This window comes from Nerophis lumbriciformis, linkage group LG09 (assembly GCF_033978685.3).
Source record: "Nerophis lumbriciformis linkage group LG09, RoL_Nlum_v2.1, whole genome shotgun sequence".
NCBI classification, from domain to species: Eukaryota; Metazoa; Chordata; class Actinopteri; order Syngnathiformes; family Syngnathidae; genus Nerophis; species Nerophis lumbriciformis.
Window position 1 is genome coordinate 46,787,923 of NC_084556.2, and position 20,770 is coordinate 46,808,692.

At 38.8% G+C, this 20,770-nt stretch overlaps 1 protein-coding gene across 1 annotated transcript in view; it reads left to right on the plus strand.

Moving 5' to 3' along the window:
- Positions 1-2,123: 2,123 nt before the first annotated feature.
- Positions 2,124-20,770, plus strand: part of umodl1 (uromodulin-like 1) — a 45,685-nt gene continuing 27,038 nt past the window's right edge. Inside the window, exons 1-9 of the mRNA XM_061963066.1 lie at positions 2,124-2,193; positions 2,264-2,506; positions 2,574-2,720; positions 5,918-6,045; positions 6,121-6,301; positions 9,685-9,825; positions 13,967-14,224; positions 20,315-20,427; positions 20,494-20,713. Of these exons, the coding sequence (XP_061819050.1) occupies positions 2,124-2,193; positions 2,264-2,506; positions 2,574-2,720; positions 5,918-6,045; positions 6,121-6,301; positions 9,685-9,825; positions 13,967-14,224; positions 20,315-20,427; positions 20,494-20,713 (1,501 nt within the window). The remainder of the gene's footprint in view (positions 2,194-2,263; positions 2,507-2,573; positions 2,721-5,917; positions 6,046-6,120; positions 6,302-9,684; positions 9,826-13,966; positions 14,225-20,314; positions 20,428-20,493; positions 20,714-20,770) is intronic.

A 20,770-nucleotide genomic window follows, 5' to 3' on the forward strand; every position in this document is an offset into this window, starting at 1 on the left:
TAAGGTAACGTGCGGAGTGCCCCAGGGTTCGGTTCTTGGCCCTGCCCTCTTTAGTATTTACATGCTGCCGCTAGGTGTTAGTTTTCACTGTTATGCTGATGACACCCAACTATACATGCCCCTAAAGCTGACCAACACGCCGGATTGTAGTCAGCTGGAGGCGTGTCTTAATGAAATTAAACAATGGATGTCCACTAACTTTTTGCCACTCAACGCCAAGAGAACGGAAATGCTGATTATCGGTTCTGCTAGACACCGACACATATTTAATAATACCACCTTAACATTTGACAACCAAACAATTACACAAAGCGACTCGGTAAAGAATCTTAGTATTATCTTCGACCCAACTCTCTCGTTTGAATCACACATTAAGAGTGTTACTAAAACGGCCTTCTTTCATCTCCGTAATATCGCTACAATTTGTTCTATTTTATCCACCAGCGACACTGACATCATTATTCATGTGTTCGTTACGTGTCGTCTCGATTACTGTAACGTATTATTTTCGGGTCTCCCTATGTCTAGCATTAAAAGATTACAGTTGGTACAAAATGCGGCTGCTAGACTTTTGACAAGAACAAGAAAGTTTGATCATATTACGCCTATACTGGCTCACCTGCACTGGCTTCCTGTGCACTTAAGATGTGACTTTAAGGTTTTACTACTTACGTATAAAATACTACACGGTCTAGCTCCAGCCTATCTTGCCGATTGTATTGTACCATATGTCCCGGCAAGAAATCTGCGTTCAAAGAACTTTGGCTTATTAGTGATTCCCAGAGCCCAAAAAAAATCTGCGGGCTATAGAGCGTTTTCTATTCGGGCTCCAGTACTATGGAATGCCCTCCCGGTAACAGTTAGAGATGCTACCTCAGTAGAAGCATTTAAGTCCCATCTTAAAACTAATTTGTATACTCTAGCCTTTAAATAGACCCCCTTTTTTAGACCAGTTGATCTGCCGTTTCTTTTCTTTTCTCCTCTGCCCCCCTCTCCCTTGTGGAGGGGGAGACACACAGGTCCGGTGGCCATGGATGAAGTGCTGGCTGTCCAGAGTCGGGACCCGGGGTGGACCGCTCGCCTGTGCATCGGTTGGGGACATCTCTGCGCTGCTGACCCGTCTCCGCTCGGGATGGTTTCCTGCTGGCCCCACTATGGACTGGACTCTCACTATTATGTTGGATCCACTATGGACTGGACTCTCACAATATTAGGTCAGTCCCACTCGACCTCCATTGCATTCGGTCTCCCCTAGAGGGGGGGGGGTTACCCACATATGCGGTCCTCTCCAAGGTTTCTCATAGTCATTCACATCGACGTCCCACTGGGGTGAGTTTTTCCTTGCCCTTATGTGGGCTCTGTACCGAGGATGTCGTTGTAGCTTGTGCAGCCCTTTGAGACACTTGTGATTTAAGGCTATATAGATAAACATTGATTGATTGATTGATTGATTGAACAAATAAACAGTGTTTGGTCATTTTGACGTGAAATAAATTATATCTGTGATGTTCACCAGAACTTAAGGTATTTTATTTTGAAGTCCCGTTGTTAGACAGGAAGTACGTGGAGTCGAGTTGCTACTTGACTAGGGATGTATGCCAGTTATGAGATGCCGCTGATGCGTTGTTATTAAAGAGTTCAAGGAACAAACTCTCATTATTTCCGCAGTCACCATAATGCAAGAACATTACAATATCGATATTACGATATTTTCTTAATTCATATCTTGTTTAAAAATATATCTCGATATATCTTACAAACTCGTTATATCGCCCAGCCCTAGTAGGGCGGGCATGATAAGGTGTTGGTGTCCCCAAGGGGGGGCATGACAAAAAAATAATAAAGACTACTCTAAAGTAACGGTACTCTTACTTATTTACCATTTTTGGCTGCTCTGAATTTACCACACGTGAATATTCTGCAAGTCCAATACATCATAAACGTGTTAGCTGCTGTGTTTTTCTCATCCCTGATTGAGAAGCAACCGAAGGAGGCGGGGGAGTAAGAATCCCCCCTAAGGATTGAGTATTTCAGTACATCTATCAGTGACTCAGCATAGCCCAGAAGAGAAAACAAGCGCCTAAGATGTTGCCGTTAAATAAATGACTTAAATGATGAGGAAAATGCGTTGGATGCTCATCGTCTGGACGCTATTGGCCCTCCTGGCTCTTTGCACTGGACAACAAGATGCAGGTATGACTCATTTATGACATTAGTCATTGATCATTTGTGCCTAAAACCAAACCGTGTTATTTTACTGTAGGAAAAGGCCTCTCTCCATCTGGCTACCATCTTTGTTTGTACAATCAGACCCTCACTGTGAGTTCCCTGGTCTTGCGGGAGGTTCCTTATGTCGCGACAAAGTCTTGCGGAGGCTGGTTGTCCTGGACGACATGTCCAGTGAAACTTTACAGAATAGTTCAGCTGACGGAGTACCGCGCGGTGACGGCGCCGGTGACCAGATGTTGCCATGGTTACATGCAAGTGGGAAGCTACTGTGCCCTGCGTAAGTGTGCAGCATTAATGGTTGGCTGATTATGCCACTTGTAAGGTGACACTTTCTCTGAATGTAGCTCTAAACCGGACCGAGGAGTTCACAAGCAAACCTGGATCTTGTCCCGCAGCCAATGGCTCTCATTCCAGTGGCGGCGACTGTGACTGGGACATAGATTGTCCAGGCTGGCAGAAATGTTGCCATTTTCTCTGCAGTGGCACTTCAAGTTAGTGTCCTTTTCCCATGTTTAATGTGTATCCAACAGTAGGAATGGGTGTTGTTAAAATTTTAACTAGGGATGTCCGATAATATCGGCCTGCCAATATTATCGGCCGATAAATGCGTTAAAATGTAATATCGGAAATTATTGGTATCGTTTATTTATTATCGTATCGTTTTTTTAAATTTTATTTTTATTTTTTATTAAATCAACATAAAAAACACAAGATACACTTACAATTAGTGCACCAACCCAAAAAACCTCCCTCCCCCATTTACACTCATTCACACTCATTCACACAAAAGGGTTGTTTCTTTCTGTTATTAATATTCTGGTTCCTACATTATATATCAATATATATCAATACAGTCTGCAAGGGATACAGTCCGTAAGCACACATGATTGTGCGTGCTGCTGGTCCACTAATAGTACTAACCTTATACAGTTAATTTTACTAATTTTAATTAATTAATAGTTTCTATGTAACTGTTTTTATATTGTTTTACTTTCTTTTTTATTCAAGAAAATGTTTTTAATTTATTTATCTTATTTTATTATTTTTTTTAAAAAAGTATCTTATCTTCACCATACCTGGTTTTCCAAATTAGGCATAATAATGTGTTAATTCCACTTTTTTTTTTTTAAACTCCACCTTCTAATTTCATTGTCGACAACAGTACATTCATCACACTTTCTCCCCAACCGCCATCACATTCCTATCTGTCACACTCCGTGGCCATTGTGTCTTTTGTCTCAGAATTTATCGTCCCAGACGAAGGGCCTCGAACCCGTTACTTCAGAATTTATCGTCCCAGACGAAGGGCCTCGAACCCGTTACTTCAGAATTTATCGTCCCAGACGAAGGGCCTCGAACCCGTTACTCGTTTAGGCGACGACCAATGACCCATGGTGAGCTACACCCAACTATTAGTTTATTCGTCAATGAAACTGCCCGTCACGGTAGTCGAGACACAATGACACGAGTTGACCACTTATTTACAACTTTTTATGTAATGGCGGACAAGGCAAAAATGCAATCAATCCATCAAAATGTCCACTCTGTGTCTGGGGTACAAACAGTGTTTGACTTACATACTTCAAGACAGACTCCTAAAGCAGATTTTAGAAAAAGGCTCTGCTTACCTTGTTTTATGTTTGGCCACTAGTGAGTCTGTCCAGAAGAGTGCAAGAGGTGTCCAATTCTCAGCGTGTCGCACCGGACGAGCCCCCAAATTGTTGCGTTTGGACCAGTTGTTCCTCCCAGGGAATTCAAGTCACAAGTCGCTCCCAAGCTCTTTACGACACTTAAAGCTGAGTAGAAAAGCCACCAGAGACAGAATAGGTATTTTGTAATATATTTGCAAAGCTTTGTAAATACATTGAGACCAGTCCAGCATAGAACATTCAATCGCGCCGCCAAGATGGTCTGCCCTAAAATAAAATGGAAACCTTCTATTCTCTCAAGTCTCTCCCTCCCACCCACGCTGTCTTGTCTTTTTAGCCCAAACACATGCCCACTGTCCTCCGCACCTGGACATGAGGAGAGATAAAAGAAGGAGTATCTCTCTTTCTTACATTCCATATTCAAGGTTAAGCAGAGAGTATTTGCAGACAACCAAAAGACCACAATTGGAAGAAAAACACTAGCTGTTTTATAATATGATTATGAAATAAAAGAAGTAACACTTAAATTCGGACATATGTAAATATCTGCCTCCGACAGGATCCATTCAATAAACAATAAACAATAAACTTCAACATCTCTATCGTGTAAATGCTTCCCCTTTGCTTGGTCAGCATTGCAAATAAAAAACGCTGTTCTTAATTATCTTACCCTGGATAAATAAATGTTAAATAAATAAATAAATAAATGTAAGCTAGAAAGTCGCGCCGCTCAGAGACAAATTTGATGGGCAAAAATGACGCCGATTGTCCAAAAAGTGTGGGGAAGTTGCGAGCATTGGACTAAATTGCGAGACTAAGTGCATAATTCACAGGGATTGGTTGGATGTACTTGAATATCAGCCTAATTTATTCACAGATTTAGATAATCAGGTGAGATTGTAAGCAGAATGCAGTTCATACAGTGTTTTTATATGATAAACATATGTTATCAAATCTTCTATAGTATTTTAATACATGTTTTTGTTTTGTCTGTTTTGCATGTATGCCATACTTGCCAATTTTGAGACCTCCGATTTCGGGAGGGGGGGGTGGGGGTGGGGGGGGGGGAGCGTGGTTGGGGCGGAGGCGTGGTTGGGGGCGTGGTTAAGAGGGGAGGAGTATTTTTACAGCTAGAATTCACCAAGTCAAGTATTTCATATATATATATAAGAAATACTTGACTTTCAGTGAATTCTAGCTATATATATATATATATATATATATATATATATATATATATATATATATATATATATATATATATATATATATATATATATATATATATATATAATTTTATTTTATTATATATATATATATATATATATATATATATATATATATATATATATATATATATATATATATATATAAATAAGAGAAATACTTGAATTTCAGTGTTCATTTATTTACACATATACACACACATAACACTCATCTACACATTGTTGAGTTAAGGGTTGAATTGTCCATCCTTGTTCTATTCTCTGTCACTATTTTTCTAACCATGCTGAACACCCTCTCTGATGATGCATTCTGCTTCGTCTCCTTGTTATGTGCGCAGTTGTGCACTGCACTCTCTAAAAGCCCTAGGTGTTATTGTCACATATGCATGTACAGTAGATGGTAGTATTGTCCTGTTTAAGAGTGTCACAACATTGCCGTTTACGGCAGACGAACTGCTTTACGGTAGAGAAAAACGTGACTGCTGTTGTGTGTTGTTGCCGCGCTGGGAGCACGTTAATGAAACTGCCTAACAATAAACCCACATAAGAAACCAAGAACTCGCCCTCGATCATTCTACAGTTATAACGTGATTGGGCAGGCACGCTGTTTATATTGTGGGAAAGCGGACGTGAAAACAGGCTGTCAACACGTCACTCAGGTCCGCCTGAATTTCGGGAGATTTTCGGGAGAAAAATTGTCCCGGGAGGTTTTCGGGAGAGGCGCTGAATTTCGGGAGTCTCCTGGAAAATCCGGGAGAATTGGCAAGTATGATGTATGTACTGTATTTGCTTAAAACATGTTATTATCATCAGATATGACTAGTTACGCCGAGAATGGTGGATGCCGTTTTAATGCAACAGTGACGGTGAAGACAGATTACCAGCAACTGAACTCTGAGGATGGAGCTCTTCTCAACCACACCAGATTACTCCAAGCCATGGTACCACAAGTACACGTTAGCACCATAAGAACACGTTGGTCATGTTTGGCTTGAACATTATTTATTCCTGAACAGGTAACCGGAGCGCTGCAGTCCAATGTGTCCGTCCATTACCTCGCCTCCTGGCCGGTGCAGCCTTTCAGAACCGCTACCTCACTGCTGATAGGCTGCACATGTGACCTTTCCCTGCACAACGTCTCAACCGCGCTCCACGTCCTCATACACATACAGGAGGTGTCAGCCGTGACCGTGCAAGGTGAGGACCAGCAGCACTGAGGCAGCTCGTGACTTCACTCTCGCATGTGTGATTTGTGCAGAGAACATAACGTTCCGGAACAATAATGACTCAGTCGCACCATGGCCTTCTTCCCCCACGGCGTCTATTTGAGTGACCGTCTAGAAAATACCATCTGACTTATTCGTTACACATATTAAACGCACACAGATATTACTGACAACTTATTCATACTGAATATTGTTTGCTTCCTGAAGACACAAAATGTTTCATTTAAAGCCAGCGCCTTTCATTTAGAATCATTTCAACAACCTTTCTTATCTTATTATGAGTAATTTTTAGTCCTGTCAAATCACAGGTTTTTATTGCTTGCATAATTTAAATAAAAAAAATAAATAAAAAAAATAATATATATATATATATATATATATATATATATATATATATATATATATATATATATATATATATATATATATATATATATATATATATATATATATATATTGTGGTGTCACCAGAGGCTCTGTGGGAGAGACGCTACATTCCTTTCATTGTGGGCAATTAGTTCCAAAATGTCCACTATTTAAAAGACTACAGTTCCCAGATTGCAACCCTGCCAAGAAGAAGAGAACAACACACACATAAATATATTACTGTCAAGGCGTGGACTTTGGTGCGGTTTGTTTTCCCGTGGTGCAAAGCGACGGGACCTGACACGACGTGAAGGTAATGGCATCTTTTAATTTTAACTCAAAAGCTCCAAAAAGGGTATGAACAAAAGGCGCTCACAGCGGAGGTACAAAACTTGGCTATGAAAACAAAAACTAGCACAAAGGCAGAACTATGGACAAAAAAACGAAAACACTTACTGTGACAAGAAACGAGCATGGAAAAGAGCAGCATGGATCATCAGCATAAATAACAAGGGTGTGTAGAGAGTGATGTCGCCAGGCTGACTGCCTGGCAACTACAGGCTTAAATAGTGATGTGGTGATTGACAACAGGTGAATGAGTCCAACATGTGAAACAGGTGAAACTAATGGGTCGCTATGGTGACAAAACAAACAAGAGTGCACAAAGAGTCCAAAAACCAAACCGAACATAACCAAAACAAAACATGATCACACAGACATGACAATTACACATACATAAACATTTATATGTATATATACATATATATGTATAAATACATTTACATATATATATATATATATATATATATATATATATATATATATATATATATATATATATATATATATATATATATATATATATTTATATATATATATATATATATTTATATATATATATATATATATATATATATATATAAATATATATATATATATATATATATATTTAATTTTTTTTTTTTTTTACATTTCTTTTCAAATTATTATTTTTTTTTTTTTTTATATTTTTTTCATCTGACTTTGCATGGACAAAGATAAGACCTTCTGGAGAAAAGTTCTGTGGTCGGATGAAACACAAATTGAGCTGTTTGGCCACAATACCAGGCAATATGTTTGGAGGAGAAAAGGCGAGGCCTTTAATTCCAGGAACACCAGCTCTACCTTCAAGCATGGCGGTGGTAGTATTATGCTCTGGGCCTTTTTGCTGCCAATAGAACTGGTGCTTTACAGAGAGTAAATAGGACAATGAAAAAGGAGAATTACCTCCAAATTCTTCAGGACAACCTAAAATCATCAGCCCGGAGGTTGGGTCTTGGGCGCAGTTGGGTGTTCCAACAGGACAATAACCCCAAACACACGCCAAAAGTGGTAAAAGAATGGCTAAATTAGTTTATAAATAAGGTTTTAGCATGGCCTTCCCAAAGTCCTGACTTAAACGTGTGGACAATGCTGAAGAAACAAGTCCATGTCAGAAAACCAAAAATCTTAGCTGAACTGCACCAATTTTGTCAAGAGGAGTGGTCAAAAATTCAACCAGAAGCTTGCCAGAAGCTTGTGGATGGCCACCAAAAGCGCTTTATTGCAGTGAAACTTGCCAAAGGACATGTAACCAAATTTTAACATTGCTGTATGTATACTTTTGACCCAGCAGATTTGGTCACATTTTTAGTAGACCCATAATAAATTCATAAAAGAACCAAATCTTTTTTGTGACCAACAAGTATGTGCTCCAATCACTCTATCACAAACAAATAAGAGTTGTAGAAATTATTGGAAACTCAAGACAGCCATAACAATATGTTCTTTACAAGTATATGTAAACGTTTGACCACGACTGTATATATATATATATATATATATATATATATATATATATATATATATATGTCTTAATAAGGTTATCCAAAAAATAGTGCTCAATACCGTAGTAGAGCGCAATATATGTATGTGTGGGGAAAAAAATCACAAGACTATTTCATCTTGAGATGAAATAGTCTTGTGATTTTTTTCCCCCACACATACATATATATATATATATATATATATATATATATATATATATATATATATATATATATATATATATATATATATATATATATGTATATATATATATATATATATATGTATATATATATATATTATATATATATATACATACATACATACATACATACATACATACATATATATATATATATATATACATACATACATACATATATATATATATATATATATATATATATATATATATATATATATATATATATATATATATATATATATACAGTACAGGCTAAAGGTTTGGACACACTTTCTCATTCAATGTGTTTTCTTTATTTTCATGACTATTTACATTGTAGATTGTCACTGAAGGCATCAAAACTATGAATGAACACATGTGGAGTTATGTACTTAACAAGAAAAGGTGAAATAACTGAAAACATGTTTTATATTCTAGATTCTTCAAAATAGCCACCTTTTGCTCTGATTACTGCTTTGCACGCTCTTGGCATTCTCTCGATGAGCTTCAAGAGGTAGTCACCTGGAATGGTTTTCACTTCACAGGTGTCATAGTTGTGATGCCTTCAGTGACAATCTAATATGTAAATAGTCATGAAAATAAAGAAAACACATTGAAATGAGAATGTGTGTCCAAACTTTTGGCCTGTACTGTATATATATATATATATATATATATATATATATACACACAAATCTATATTCCACTCATCACATGGTCCACAGAAAGTTGCATCAATAACATGCACTGCAGGCCATGGGAACAACAAAACTAAATTCACTTTTTTGCATAATATGTAATCCCCATATTTCAGTCCTGTTACTTGAGTCATTTTCATGTTGGAAAAAGTCAATACACATTCAAAGTTGATCAGTATGTGTATTATCATGTTTAAAGTAAAACATAGGACAAGATGTTGAAGTATTTGCTTTGTAAAATTTTCCTTTTTGTGTTTGTAGATGTGAATGAGTGTGCACATCCTGCTCTTCATCGGTGTTCTCCTCAGGCACAATGTAACAACACAGTGGGTTCCTACCAGTGCGTATGTCACACAGGCTACATCGATGTTGACCCCAGCAACCCTGGAACTCTTTGCACAGGTCAGCATGTCTCAATTTGTTTCCTTTATATCAGACAGATAAGATACAGAGTGAGGACCAGCTGGTGGAATTCACTCAGCGAAAGTCCCTAAATGTTGGAAATAAGGGTTGTCAAATGCATCGATGCTTTGACACCGACTCCATATAAATATATCTTAAACAAATTACAAACCCAGTTTCCATATGAGTTGGGAAATTGTGTTAGATGTAAATATAAACGGAATACAATGATTTGCAAATCATTTTCAACCCATATTCAGTTGAATATGCTACAAAGACAACATATTTGATGTTCAAACTGATAAACTTTTTTTTGTTGCAAATAATCATTAACTTTAGAATTTGATGCCAGCAACACGTGACAAAGAAGTTGGGAAAGGTGGCAATAAATACTGATAAAGTTGAGGAATGCTCATCACACACTTATTTGGAACATCCCACAGGTGAACAGGCAAATTGGGAACAGGTGGGTGCCATGATTGGGTATAAAAGTAGATTCCATGAAATGCTCAGTCATTCACAAACAAGGATGGGGCGAGGGTCACCACTTTGTCAACAAATGCGTGAGTAAATTGTTGAACAGTTTAAGAAAAACCTTTAACAACCAGCTATTGCAAGGAATTTAGGGATTTCTCCATCTACGGTCCGTAATATCATCAAAGGGTTCAGAGAATCTGGAGAAATCACTGCACGTAAGCAGCTAAGCCCGTGACCTTCGATCCCTCAGGCTGTACTGCATCAACAAGCGACATCAGTGTGTAAAGGATATCACCACATGGGCTCAGGAACACTTCAGAAACCCACTGTCAGTAACTACAGTTGGTCGCTACATCTGTAAGTGCAAGTTAAAACTCTCCTATGCAAGGCAAAAACCGTTTATCAACAACACCCAGAAACGCCGTCGGCTTCGCTGGGCCTGAGCTCATCTAAGATGGACTGATACAAAGTGGAAAAGTGTTCTGTGGTCTGACGAGTCCACATTTCAAATTGTTTTTGGAAACTGTGGACTTTGTGTCCTCTGGACCAAAGAGGAAAAGAACCATCCGGATTGTTATAGGCGCAAAGTTGAAAAGCCAGCATCTGTGTTGGTATGGGGTTGTATTAGTGCCCAAGACATGGGTAACTTACACATCTGTGAAGACGCCATTAATGCTGAAAGGTACATACAGGTTTTGGAGCAACATATGTTGCCATCCAAGCAACGTTACCATGGACGCCCCTGCTTATTTCAGCAAGACAATGCCAAGCCACGTGTTACATCAACGTGGCTTCATAGTAAAAGAGTGTGGGTACTAGACTGGCCTGCTGGTAGTCCAGACCTGTCTCCTATTGAAAATGTGTGGCGCATTATGAAGCCTAAAATATCACAACGGAGACCCCCAGATCGTTGAACAACTTAAGCTGTACATCAAGAATGGGAAAGAATTCCACCTGAGAAGCTTAAAAAATGTGTTTCCTCAGTTCCCAAACACAGTGGTGAATATGCCCTTTCCCAACTACTTTGGCACGTATTGCAGCCATGAAATTCTAAGTTAATTAATATTTGCAAAAAAAGTTTGAACATGAAATATCTTGTCTTTGTAGTGCATTCAACTGAATATGGGTTGAAAAAGATTTGTAAATCATTGTATTCCATTTATATTTACATCTAACACAATTTCCCAACTCATATGGAAACGGGGTTTGTATTTGGTCATCACATACAAGTGGTCACAAAAGTCAATGCACAAGTGAGAGCACAGAGCTGCCTCCACAAGCCAAGCAGAGAGTGTTACTACCACGCCCAATGCCTGCAGAAAAGTATCAGTACTAAGACGACACAGTTTAGGGACATTCTTACGTCGTTTGGCAACACTTTGTCTTTCCGGTGAAATAAGTAGGCTAAGGCCTAAGGCCCCTGCTACACTAAGGCTAAGGTTATCCAGGGTAAATCCCAACTAACCTTATCCGTGTCCACACACACACACACAATGGTTGTTTAAGACCCCCTCCCCCCTCCGTCCGCCGGCGCAACGCGACCTAATACGCATGCGCGGAAAATGCGCACGTCAGAGTCACCTCCAGTGTTGCTTTGTGTGCAAGTTTTTCAATTAAATTTAACTTATCTGGACAATATCCAGTGTTGTGGTATTTCAATTAACTGGAATTCAGTGCGCCGTGGGGCCCTATTGTAGTGAATCACACCTGAGCCGTCATAAATTAATCAAATCTTTAAAGGACATGTGAAAGTAAACAATGTGATAAAGAACATTTTACATCAATCAATCTAGGGATCTAGATATCTGGTCAGGACACTCCTCACTCTTTTGCCTTCACCTTCATCGTCCATTCGTTTTTGGTGACTTTATATACTCTGGACCTAGACGTTGAGTCCGCGACATACATGGCGGACAATAACTGATACAGTCTGCTTTGCCAGTCCAAAAGCATTCGCTGTTTTCCGTAGTCGTCCCTCATCGGCCAGGTAATACAAAGCACACGCTACCTTTTTTTTTAATCACATCCACAGTAGCCCGCATTCTCGTTGTCTCTCCTTCGACAAATGGACAAAGTTTTTCGGTGAGTAGAATCACAGCTGACCTGAACATTTGAACGTTCTCTTGCCGTCTGAGAAGTGTTGTATCCCAAATAGCTGCAATCGCGTTCTTTTATTATTATCGGCCGATAAATGCTTTAAAATGTAATATCGGAAATTATTGGTATCAGTTTTTTTATTATTGGTATCGTTTTTTTATGTTTTTTTTTTAATTAAATCAACATAAAAAACACAAGATACACTTACAATTCGTGCACCAACCCAAAAACCTCCCTCCCCCATTTACACTCATTCACACTTATTCACACAAAAGGGTTGTTTCTTTCTGTTATTAATATTCTGGTTCCTACATTATATATCAATATATATCAATACAGTCTGCAAGGGATACAGTCCGTAAGCACACATGATTGTGCGTGCTGCTGGTCCACTAATAGTACTAACCTTATACAGTTAATTTTACTCATTTTCATTAATTACTAGTTTCTATGTAACTGTTTTTATATTGTTTTACTTTCTTTTTTATTCAAGAAAATGTTTTTAATTTATTTATCTTATTTTATAATTTTTTTTAAAAAAGGACCTTATCTTCACCATACCTGGTTGTCCAAATTAGGCATAATAATGTGTTAATTCCACGATTGTATATATCGGTATCGGTTGATATCGGTATCGGTAATTAAGAGTTGGACAATATCGGAATATCGGATATCGGCAAAAAGCCATTATCGGACATCCCTAAATATAATTCACTTCACTTCACTACCTATGATTGTGTTCAAAGTGTGCCATTTGCTGAACACATATCTTTATTATGGCACATTGTAGAAATAAATTACATTTAAAAATAGAGCAAAAAGTCATAACGTAATGAGAAAATGCTGAAATGTTGATGCTAATAATAAATGCAAACACAAAGATTTGTCTTTAGATACATGTTTTAGTCTTTTTGTCTATTTAATTACAAATCACCAAAAGTGATTCCAGGGCGCGGCCACCGCTGCTGCTCACTGCTCCTGTTCACTGCTCCCCTCACCTCCCAGTGGGTGATCAAGGGTGACAATCATGGGTACTTTAACTTTAACTTAAATGCCATGATGACATCTCACTACCACTTTATTAAAATAATAGTATTAACACATTTGTTTGTTTTATGTACTTGGAGGCTCCACACCACTGCTGTCCTTTTAAAAATGTAAAATACTTGACCACTGTTGTTATTTATGATCATATTTATAAGCACAGTATCGTTTAGATATACCGGGAGGTTTTAGATTACTGCTGTTATTTTATGTATAGTTACCTCTTGGCAGCTGATAGTGATATTTTAAATATGTTGTTGCACAGAGAGCTTATATACTAGACACTTTGAAACACTTTTCAATAAAGTAGTGAATTTACAAGTAATTAGGTTTATTTCAAAAATATATTTTATTATGGTATTTAATACGTATTGACTACTGAAATTCTGGTATGGTGACAACTTTAGTTGGAAATTGTTTATTCACTCTACTGTCACACATTCTAAATCCTGAGTTGTCCTCCTTCCATCCAGCCAACCATCCATCATTCATTCATCCGTCTATCCATTTCCCCCTTTTCTAGCCCTTCCTGGCATCAGCAACTTACAGTCTTCCAACATCACTGGAACCTCCTTTTTTGTGTACTGGTCCAGCCTAACTCTGACACCCCAGACTTACCTGGTGGTTCTAAGTGAGGGGTCAGAGGTTATTGGGGAGTGGACAACTAAACAGACCATGATGGAAATAAAGGACCTGCAGCCTGGGATCAACTACAACGTCACTGTTCGGATCCACTCCAACCACAGTCAAGGAGACGTCCTCAATATGGCACTCAGAACTGGTAAGAATTGTTCACACAAAACTAAAGTTGCTGCAACCCCTGCTCTCAACAAAGCTTGGAACTTCACTGAAACCACCGCTTTATTTAAAAAACACGTCCCTAAAATTGATTTTTAATATTTTATTAGCAGCATACTTCTCTAATACAGTCAAAATAAATTAGCCATATCAGTTTTTACATACACAGATGCCAAGGAAGTAAATGTACAAACCCCGTTTCCATATGAGTTGGGAAATTGTGTTAGATGTAAATATAAACGGAATACAATGATTTGCAAATCCCTTTCAACCCATATTCAATTGAATGCACTACAAAGACAAGATATTTAATGTTCAACTCATAAACTTTATTTTTTTTTTGCAAATAATAATTAACTTCGAATTTCATGGCTGCAACACGTGCCAAAGTAGTTGGGAAAGGGCATGTTCACCACTGTGTTACATGGCCTTTCCTTTTAACAACACTCAGTAAACGTTTGGGAACTGAGGAGACACATTTTTTAAGCTTCTCAGGTGGAGTTCTTTCCCATTCTTGCTTGATGTACAGCTTAAGTTGTTCAACAGTCCGGGGGTCTCCGTTGTGGTATTTTAGGCTTCATAATGCACCACACATTTTCAATGGGAGACAGGTCTGGACTACAGGCAGGCCAGTCTAGTACCTGCACTCTTTTACTATGAAGACACGCTGTTGTAACACGTGGCTTGACATTGTCTTGCTGAAATAAGTAGGGGCGTCCATGGTAACGTTGCTTGGATGGCAACATATGTTGCTCCAAAACCTGTATGTACCTTTCAGCATTAATGGCGCCTTCACAGATGTGTAAGTTACCCATGTCTTGGGCACTAATACACCCCCATACCATCACAGATGCTGGCTTTTCAACTTTGCGCCTATAACAATCCGGATGGTTCTTTTCCTCTTTGGTCCGGAGGACACGACGTCCACAGTTTCCATAAACAATTTGAAATGTGGACTCGTCAGACCACAGAACACTTTTCCACTTTGTATCAGTCCATCCTAGATGAGCTCAGGCCCAGCGAAGCCGACGGCGTTTCTGGGTGTTGTTGATAAACGGTTTTCGCCTTGCATAGGAGAGTTTTAACTTGCACTTACAGATGTAGCGACCAACTGTAGTTACTGACAGTGGGTTTTTGAAGTGTTGCTGAGCCCATGTGGTGATATCCTTTACACACTGATGTCGCTTGTTGATGCAGTACAGCCTGAGGGATCGAAGGTCACGGGCTTAGCTGCTTACGTGCAGTGATTTCTCCAGATTCTCTGAACCCTTTGATGATATTACGGACCGTAGATGGTGAAATCCCTAAATTCCTTGCAATAGCTGGTTGAGAAAGGCTTTTCTTAAACTGTTCAACAATTTGCTCACACATTTTTTGACAAAGTGGTGACCCTCGCCCCATCCTTGTTTGTGAATGACTGAGCATTTCATGGAATCTATTTTTATACCCAATCATGGCACCCACCTGTTTCCAATTAGCCTGCACACCTGTGGGATGTTCCAAATAAGTGTTTGATGAGCATTCCTCAACTTTATCAGTATTTATTGCCACCTTTCCCAACTTCTTTGTCACGTGTTGCTGGCATCAAATTCTAAAGTTAATGATTATTTGCACAAAAAAAAATGTTTATCAGTTTGAACATCAAATATGTTGTCTTTGTAACATATTCAACTGAATACGGCTTGAAAATGATTTGCAAATCATTGTATTCCGTTTATATTTACATCTAACACAATTTCCCAACTCATATGGAAACGGGGTATGTATTTCATGCTTTTATGTTTGAAGAGCAGCTGTATTATGTCCAACAGTTCCTGAAGGCAGCAGCACTCACCACGCTGGCCGAAGTGCAAACTAAATATGTCATAATACTGTCATGCCGAAACTAAAACTAATATTGACCAACATCTAATTAATATTATTTGTACAAACATAATTCAACATAGTTCATGATTTTTTTAAACGTTGGTGGCCTGTGAAAATGGAACATGATTTCCGACAACATGTTGTAGAAAAAATAAAAAGTAAAACAGGTATTGATATAAATAGTATTGCGTTCTAATATTTATTAGTTTCCTCACCTGAATATTTACCAAATATTAGTGATATTGTTATTATAAGCGCTAATGTTAAGGACCTACATTTAGCAGTGCATTAATCAGAGAGAGGCAACTTCCTTAGCGTGCTGCATTGACATCCTCAGCTGGTGAGATGCTTTCTCGCTTCTGAGCTGTGAGAGTTAATTCTAGATCATAAATCATGTCTCTCACCTTGATAGTAAAATGAAGTATAAACTGAGAAGTCGGTAAACCAGCCAAATTAGACCCGGAGAAGACCAGAAAGACATTGGTTTGCACCCACCTTTTTTTAAACCCTTTGCGAGGATTATGATGAATTTTTCATCTAAAAGGGAATATGTCAACATCCTATCAGTCTGCATCCCAGTGACAGCAGACATCATACAGTAAGTGATGCTTTTTTAATGTTTGTTGGCTCTCATGAAGTCTGCATGCAGTGAGCAGTAGTCAGTGATGTTGTCAAAGGAAATTGAACCTAGTGATGCGTTTATGAAATTAATGCACTGTCGTATGCTTAAAATTACTAAAATACATAAATCCATCCATTTTCTACCGCTTATTCCCTTCGGGGTCGCGGGGGGCATTGGAGCCTATCTCAGCTACAATCGGGCGGAAGGCGGGGTACACCCTGGACAAGTCGCCACCTCATCGCAGAAAATACGTAAATATTACATGTTATTATAAATGGGACCTAAGCACTGGACTAATGGGGACGGCGTAGCGCAGTTGGTAGAGTGGCCGTGCCAGCAACGTGAGGGTTCCTGGTTCAATCCCCACCTTCTACCAACCTCGTCACGTCCGTTGTGTCTTTGTGCAAGACACTTCACCCTTGGGTCGTGGTTAGGGCCTTGCTTGGCAGCTCCCACCATCAGTGTGTGAATGTGTGTGTGAATGGGTGAATGTGGAAATAGTGTCAAAGCGCTTTGAGTTCCTTGAAGGTAGAAAAGCGCTACACAAGTATAACCCATTTAATGGTACATTACATTTGTACTGGGAGGTTGAAATTTCAATAATAACAGAAGCTTCTGCAATATTATTAGCAATCATCATTTGCAATTATTTAGCGTTTCTGATTGATTTTGTCACAGTGAATCAGCCACATAGGATGTATTGTTGGACGTATATGTATGGTTACGTACTGTGTTTTGTACGTTCTACATTTCTATCAATTGCAACTTTATGCAGGTTGCATGTTTGTCCACATGTTGTTCATATTCAGACAAGGCACGCACCATAACATGGTTGTATTGTTACTCAATAACTTTAGGTTTTGCCCATGGCTTTATCGGCAACCGCCATTTTACCTTCCCCACAGGATATCGGCAAAAACAGTTCCCGTTCCGTCCTTTACAGTAATACTCCCTTCACAATAGGAGTTTGTGCTTTATAGTGAACACAAATAATAGTAATAAAATGTACACAAATGAGTCTGTATCTTAACAAACTCCCTTTTTCCTTAAAGAAAAATCTGAGTAATACCCAGTGTTGGGTTAGTTACTGAAAACCAGTAACTAGCTACAGTTACTAGTTACTTTATTTCAAAAGTAACTCAGTTACTAACTCAGTTACTTACACCAGAAAGTAATTTGTTACTGTGAAAAGTAACTATTTAGTTACTTATATATATATATATTGTATTTTTTTTAAGGCTCCATTTAATGCCCTTTTAGCCTTCATTTCAGTACTGTTATTGCTGTGGAGAATAATACAATCTGTTGATCAACTTGACATGCATTTGCATCACTGAACTTTGCTAAGCAATGTGGTCTACATACAACACACAAAGAAAGATATGTTTCAAAGGGCCGCTTTGTTTCAGGCCAGAACAAATTGACAAAACTATTTTAAATAGCTGCAAAATAACATACATAAGTAACAAACAGCATAACAACAACATAGCTGTAAACCAAGGAAGGCACACACTACATACACAAAGCTTAACCAGGCGTTTTTTTATCTCAAGGAATTCTGAAATAAAATCATGTCTGAAGCCCAGAACACTCTACACATTTCCCCAGTTTTAGTTTAGAGATAAGAACATATTGGCCTGGTCAACTAGCATCCCTCTTTATGTTTGTAAACTTTATAGTCTATACATTTAGAGTGATGTGATAATCAGACACTCTAGAAGTCTAGAATGAAAGAGCAACAATATATAAGAGAATTGACAGAGTGTGTGTACCTTCAGTGCACAGTGCCTCGTTAAAATCCAGTCGCTGTTGCTTAGCAGGTGAAGTGTGTCTCTCTTTACTAGCTTCGTCGAAGCATGTTGCTTTTGTAGCTGTTACAGCAGATTTGAATTGCTGTTTTGGGCAGTAGATAGGATCTTTGATCCAAGACACAACTTACATTCAACTAAAATGTTATTTTCTTTGTGGTCGACAAAAGAAAAGTATTGAAAATATCTACATGTTAAGAAACTCGGCTTCGAGCTTCGCCATGTTTTGTTAGTAAACACAGACACGCCCCCCCACCCCACACACACACACCCACACACAGCGCGCGGCGCGCTTCTTTCTTGTCGCCTCTTCCGCAGCGCTGCAATAAAACACACTCAGATCTTCTCAGTTTCTAGCCGGTACTACATAAAAAATAACGTAAAATAACGCAGTAACGCATCATGTAGTAACGGTAACTGAGTTACTGAATATGAAAAATAACGCGTTAGATTACTATTCACCGCCGAAAGTAACGGCGTTACAGTAACGCGTTGGTCCCAACACTGGTAATACCATAACAGTGGGACTTAGTAACAACAATAACATAAGTCCAACACAAGTCACATAAAGCATTATTACCTTAAAACACAATACAACAAAAAATCATCAATAGCCATATTCATTAACTTTAAGAGGCGCTATGGCAAGTTTCCATTGTCCTTCACCGAATGCCTTGAGTAGTTGTTCTTTTGTGTTGTACCACAAGATGCGCTCAACAGTTTGAGTTTGAATGAGTTCTATGATGCCGCTTATCTCCAGGTGAGAATGAGCCACAAGGGCTTTTAATGGGCAGAGTTACTGCCAAGCCAGACTATAACACCACACCACAATATCCTAACTAGTCGGCCAGGGTCTGCACCTGGGTTTATTACTGTCTCCCTAATAGATGCATGAAAGCTGTTCATGTCTGTACATCCATCCATCCATTTTCTACCGCTTGTCCCTTTTGGGGTCGCGGGGGGTGCCGTAGCCTATCTCAGCTGCATTCGGGCAGAAGGCGGGGTACACCCTGGACAAGTCATCACATCATCGCAGGGCCAACACAGATAGACAGACAGCATTCACACTCACATTCACACACTAGGGCTGTACATGTCTGATAATATAATAGAAGAGGCGCTGACATGCACAAAGACTTACTTACATGTATGTTGCTGTGTAAAAATGATCTATTCGGTGGTAAGACTGCAGACATCAGTTGTGTACAGTAAGTGGGACAGTATTGACAGTCAAAGTTGCATCGGATGTGAGAGATGACATCAGATGTGTAAGTGGGACAGTCAGAGTTACTTTGAATTAAAAGTTCATTTAAATTTAGAAACTGCTTCGGGTCAATTTTTTAATGACAAAAATGAAAAAATAAATACAAATGTCACAAATATGTTTTATGAGGAATACCTGGATTATGAAACTATTACAACTTTTCATTTAAGATTTTGAAGAATGACAACCCGGTTTATTGCATACACGCATTGATTCTAGTTGGGGTCATTTTTGACACCACTTGTGGAAGAGTGCAGGTATTCGTTGGTTGTGCATCCAAGGGTTAACATTATTTCCTGGTTCTAGTCAGGACTTGAGAAGGAGCATTCTGGATATACTGCAGCTGCCTGTTTAGAGAGCCCCATGTGAAGATCATTACAGTGTTCTGGGCTGCTAAAGACAAAGGCATGGATTAGGCTTTCTAAGTCTGATTCAGACACCATTCCTTTGATTTCTTTAGACAGGATCTATATTCTTTCATATACATGTATTTGTATTTATTCCCTTTTGCAGATGCTCACACTCTTGAGGCCACAACTCGACTTACCAACATCCAGTTCACTGAAGACCTGCGAAACGCCAGCAGCCAGGCCTACAAAAACCTTACTGCAGGCATCATAGAAGAGGTAGCGACTGTGGAAATGTTCTTTTCATGTTAAACAAAACTCTGTAAGCATTTTTTTTACTCACAGATTTACCGCTCGCTGACCCCTGAGATGAAGGCCAAGGTGAATTCAGGTCTAGTGAGAATCGAGATCCGCAACTTTTCTCCAGGCAGCGTGGTAGTCAACATTACTCTGATCTTCAGCCCTAGTCCAAATCAGGACATCAGAAATACATCCACAGATCTGCTTTACGCCCTGATCAACAGCTCCATTTATATCGTGGATGAAAACGACACAAATATTATTGGTATGTTTACTTTATACGACACATGGGGGTCCAAAGTCTGGCCTGTAGGCCATAAAC